Below are 5,590 nucleotides of genomic sequence, written 5' to 3'. Positions count from 1 at the left end.
CCTTTCTCACCTAACTTGGCTTTCTCACCTAACTGAAATCTCCAGTGTATTAGATATAAGCTTCTTGACGGGACCATATACGCGGCAACTTCATATCGAACGTGGCCAAGTCTCCGCGTGTCCTCGCGGCAACTTCACACCAAATGTGGCGGTGTACACGCGTTTGTGAATATTGGGAGAGTCCTGTATGTAACAGTTTTGTCAGTTATTGAAATCGATTTGTGTACGTCAGTTTTTTTAATATCGAAATGTTGTTTTGAATAAATAGTTGTCAGAAATAATTGATAAATTTAAAAATAAATAAATTTCATTACAATGTTTATGTTTTATGTTCACAAAACAAGATTTTTAATTTTGAATGGTCTGACATAAGCTCGCATCGGTGATGAGTAACGCGCAAAGTCTGGACTCCGTGTATTCACTTATGTGCTGTATTCACATGCGTGAAGAAACATTGAGCGCATGAAAAATATTTTATCACAATTAATTTAAATATAATAGCAATTTTTTTCATCAGCTGTCTAGAATTGAAATTATAATAATAATAAAATTACTTACATATAATATAATGCAACACTGATGTTGGCTTGTCAATACTTCGCGCTCAATATTTCCCGCGCTCGCACAATGCCCAAGTCTCGAGTGAGATTGTATTAATTGTAATGAAACGACTGCTGGCAGTCTTTAGCTAATTATTTATTATGACATATTAATTATTTAGTAAAATATTACATAATATTAATTGTTTCACTTAAATATATTTTATGTAATATCTATACGTTCCGTTGCTACGATATTCATACAAATGTTATGTATGAATCTGACAATAGTCGAAAATAACCCAATATGAACAATCTCACTGAATCTTGGGCATACATTACCAATTAGCGGAATAATTTCATTGAAATGTGGTATAGATACTATTTAATTGAATAAATAAGTCAATGTAGTCAGTGGTTATAGGTAGTGTCGACGTTACCGAAATAAAACTATTCGAGTTACATTTTTTGGAGAAATACTTATTAGCAACGAGATTTTGTGAGAGTATATAAGCGGCATTTAGGTCAGATTTTAAATATTTCGCTGTTTATGTAATAAATACTTCTATGTATAAACTTCCTGAGTAGGCGGGCATTTGGCTGTTGTGTATAATACAATAGATATTCGAAAGTAATTTTGCGTATTAGTCACAGTTCCGACTCGAGAAATGTTAAAAGTATATAAATGTCGGTGCAATATTTTTTGTCAGTAGCAAATTATTATGGGAATTGTGAAATTATTGTCGTACGAGGTGTCGCAAGGTTTAATACATAAATGGTTGACGGTAATTCTGGGACTACTAACTCGGGCTACGGTTAGCATCGACCTCGAAACGGGCGCATGATGTATATTTATATAATTAAGTTTGTTATTTAACAAATCAGTATTTTGAATATGTGTGACATTCCAGATTCCGATTGATTATTTTTGTGAGCATATATTGTTTCGCTGTTCTACTGTTCGATAGCTCTCTGTACGAGACCCGGCTTCATACACAATATAATTGACACCTGAAACGAAACATTCATAGTTGCATACATTGCAACTAAACAAAAAATGTCCAAAAATGTCTAAAAAATCAAGTATTTCGTTTGTGAAGTTTGGTCTCAATTAAATGCAATAATGTGTGTACACGTAGAAACGCGTAGCGGTAACGAAAACAGTATGTGCAATTTGTATTAAAATTGTTTTACTATGATTTGAAATTTTAATGTTCCTTACATTTGAAGGTTACACGAGTAACAAGTTAACAGTGGTTCAGAGCTCTTAGGGCTGTGATAGTTATTAAACGTTTACAATGGTTCTATTCAATATAAGTTATTTAAAGTCACACAAGTTCACGAGAGCTCTGATTTTTTATTGCTTAATATTGCACGTTACTTTTTATTATTTTTTATAATCTAAGTTGTAATAAGTTTTACATTAAATACAGCGTGAGGATATGTATTTGAATGTAGTCTTTTATTGGTAGTTACTAGAGCCAATGCTACTCCGCTTTCGCCTCCGGCTGAACGCAAATTCGTTCTTGCGTACTTAATTTTCTTCAACTCAAGTACAATTCGCTTGCTGCACATTCGATAATTATCACAGCTCACGATATGCATAATAATAAACAAATTTTATGTTTCCTTCATCTCAATTTAAACATTGTTATTAATTATTTAAATCTGTCACAGTTGTTGCAGTTACCAATAAATTTTTACACATTTTCCGATTTGCGTTTCTTTTTATTTGGTTTTCATGAATTCATTATTAATTTTTATTTTTTTTCCTCTATACACTTCATATATTTTTGTATAATGTGTTCATAATATGATTTTATTCCATTGCATGGGCACACATAGAGCAATACTTAAAATGTATGATCATAGAAAGCTAATATTGTCAATTTTAAAACGTTTAGATGAAAGAATTTTGATAAATTCTGCATTGAAGTAAAATGTATTATTATGGTAATTAACATTTGTTGTAAAATGTATTATTATGAGTATTTGAAGGCCAATCGAATAAATAATGTAATATGTTTGGTTTTTTTATGTAGTAGTTAGACCCTCTACGTTTAAATAATTTTGATCTACTTATACCAACTAACTAAGCTGTTCTTAATAATATGTATTTAATGTACAAATAACAGGTGTAGTAATAAAAACGAAAAATATGATTTTAATAGATTTTTTTCATCACAGATACTTGCAAAACAATAACAAAACATAATATTTTTTCAAATAAGGGTTTATAGCTATACATTTAAATCATTCTTCTTTTATAATACGCACACCTTCAATTATTAAAATAACATTTCACAAAAGTCAACATAATACATATACAAATTTATTGCCGTCTATTGAAGCACAGAGATAAAATAATTTCATTATAATGTACGATAAAATATCTAACGCTGCTAAGAAATCGAAACAATAAATATTAAGTTTAAAATAAAACTATAAAACACGCTTAAATCGTATGAGCTAAAATTGAAGAGAATTAATGAATGAGATTATTATCTTTTCCTGCAATGCAATTTTTTAGAAAGATTGCGTATTTGCGATTGTATGACAATCTAGGGAAAGTAAATTATCCAATATGTTTTTGGGCATCAGTTCATCTACCCAATCAAATAGAATGCTTGCTAAAAAGCTTGTAAACAATCGTAATTGTTAATAACACTTATTAAATTGCACATCTTATAGATAACTAAAAATAAAGTAATTTTTATTAAGCCTATAAATAATTTATCCTTTAATTAATAATAATTCCATTCAAAATTACATCAAATTAAATTATCTCAGCAGAAACGCATCTACTTGTTTTTTTTTTCCATTCAGGCAAGTCTTTGTAACATCTTAAACTTAGAATGTTCTAATATCGTGCTAATTTAATCACGTACGCGGGGCGTTCCCGCGTGCGTGCTATATAAAAACACCCATAAAAATGCCACAAAACGAACGTAAACAATAGGGCTTGCTCATGCGCCTTGTGATTTGACTTAATATTATTGAAGTCTTGTCAAAAAAGTAGCCTATTCTCAAAAAACAGTCAAGAAACACACACTATAATTTTAGATATACATATAATAAGGATATTCTTATGAGTAATTTATACTATTTAAGTATCTACACATCTTAATGTGTTCAGTGAAATACATCATCTCTGTACATTATAATTATATTCATTTAATTTCCCATTTGTAACAACTTAAATGCAACATGGACACAATCTCAGTGGAAACTATTATACAAGAAAGGGAATGTTGTTCTTTTTGTACTTTATCAAGTCTTATTATTTATCTACACTATATTCAATAGGTTTGAGGATACACTAGGTATTGTACATGAGGCAATGGAATGGACTTACCAATAAACCTAAAGGTCATATTGTATGATAGACTAGCTTTTCTTAGAGTATTTTTTAAATAGTCCAGTTTTTACATTTGTTTCAAAATTACACTATGAGTCAATTAAAGCAATTTCAATCATCCACCTCAAGTTCTAGTTCAATGTCGGCAAGGCTTATTTTCCTTAATGTATTGATAACCATATATCTAGAAAATATAACATACAAATATCTAAACCAAACCATTTGACTTTTATGTCGCTTCATCGCGCGCAACACTCGGCGGCTTTCCGTCCAGCGAAGGAAATATCTAGAAAGATACACAATTTTGTAGGTACAAAGTTTGATACTTCCTTATTATTGACTTTGCTTTGGCAAAAATGTAGGCATGAAAATTGAAACATCAACATTCTATTCAACTTACCTCTTTGAAGACAGCAAAAAGCTTAGTGGCAGGTCCAAGAATCCTAAATATTTCCTTAATATATTTACAGAGTCTAAAGTGTATACCGTGCATTCTGTAAAAAATATTTTGTAAATTAGGTTTTCTCTAATAATTTTCTCAAATATTATTATTTTTTTATTTTGAGCATTGCAGTAGACAGGGCATATAAGATACTACTTACTTTCCGGCATGACTTTTTCTACAAACATATAAGCGACAGCATAAAACACAGCTGCATGATTAGGGTGCGAGGAAACACCCCCTCTATCGAATGTGACCAGGGTATCAATATCCAGAGCTTCCACTTGGTGCTCAATGAGCTTCGCAACCACTGGCACAGGCCATTGTACCTTGGGATTGTCTGGCAATCTTGTATCATTTATGAGACAAACATTATGATCTGGGACACCAAGCTCCTTACATGCATCCCACAGTTCTTGCTTGCGCACTTGACCTTTTCCTTCAAAATTACCTGAAATTAATGAAGTACTTGTATTTCAATAATTTGTAATCGGCACGCAAGATTTGATACACTAAAAGATTTGAGTATTAAGTGCACTAAAATTATTTCTTAACTTAAAATAGAGATGACTTAAAATGTAAGAAAACTGCTTTTGCAAACATGTTTATTTAAGCATACACACATCCCAAGCCATACAATTTATATATATTAAATACATACTTCTACTTTATTAAAGGGTAAATGATTTAAAATATTTATCTCCAAGAAGATTGTTCATATTGATTATAGCATAAACTCACCGTGTGATAAACACAGCATATAAACTTCGGCACCCTGTTCACATAGTCTATAAATGGTCGGGCCGAAAAACATACATTCATCGTCAGGATGAGCTATTACAATAAGTACTCTCTTAGCACCAAGAGCTCCGCGAGTCCGAGTTGGTAATCTCCTGGCATATTTACGGTACACTATACAACACAGACACAAGTATCCAAACACCCATAAACAAATATATAACACAAAATTTCGTAAATATAACAAGGATTCTGATAGAAATTTTAAGTAAAAATTATCAAGAAACTCCAATCTGTACGGGATTTCTGAAAATAACATTTCTGACTAGAATGTGTAGCGAATATATATGGCAATATCACAGTTTTTCATCTATCTAAAAACATAAATGTAGAAAGTTTCGGTATATTGTAACTGATCAATGATTTTCTAATAAAATAAGTCCAAATACTTGTGTATGATTTCATTTTTTAGGAACAGCGTTTCTCAAGTTATTTGGGATTGGGAATATGACA

At 31.0% G+C, this 5,590-nt stretch overlaps 1 protein-coding gene across 1 annotated transcript; it reads right to left on the bottom strand.

Moving 5' to 3' along the window:
* Window positions 1-2,694: 2,694 nt before the first annotated feature.
* On the bottom strand, window positions 2,695-5,590 carry PIG-L (phosphatidylinositol glycan anchor biosynthesis class L). Its single transcript, XM_090114558.1, has 4 exons — window positions 5,081-5,590; window positions 4,500-4,790; window positions 4,298-4,391; window positions 2,695-4,183 (listed from the first exon to the last, which is right to left on the bottom strand). The coding sequence occupies exons 1-4, from the start codon at window positions 5,394-5,396 to the stop codon at window positions 4,009-4,011; spliced, it is 876 nt and encodes a 291-aa protein (XP_089970684.1). The 5' UTR covers window positions 5,397-5,590; the 3' UTR covers window positions 2,695-4,008.

The sequence above is a fragment of the Colias eurytheme genome, chromosome 21 (assembly GCF_061535395.1).
Source record: "Colias eurytheme isolate Ceu_HAF_F1 chromosome 21, ilColEury1 Martin Lab GWU primary, whole genome shotgun sequence".
Taxonomy (NCBI): domain Eukaryota; kingdom Metazoa; phylum Arthropoda; class Insecta; order Lepidoptera; family Pieridae; genus Colias; species Colias eurytheme.
Note: the sequence above shows the minus strand (reverse complement) of the source record. Positions and strands in the feature narration are given on the sequence as shown.

Excerpts from the sequence above, each read along its gene's own strand:
- PIG-L (XM_090114558.1), bottom strand. The coding sequence starts at position 5,396 with ATGTTATTTTCAGAAATCCCGTACAGATTGGAGTTTCTTGATAATTTT. Across the intron at positions 4,791-5,080 it reads TATGCTGTGTTTATCACACG|GTAATTTTGAAGGAAAAGGT; the intron begins GTGAGTTTATGC and ends CATTAATTTCAG. Across the intron at positions 4,392-4,499 it reads AGAAAAAGTCATGCCGGAAA|AATGCACGGTATACACTTTA; the intron begins GTAAGTAGTATC and ends TATTTTTTACAG.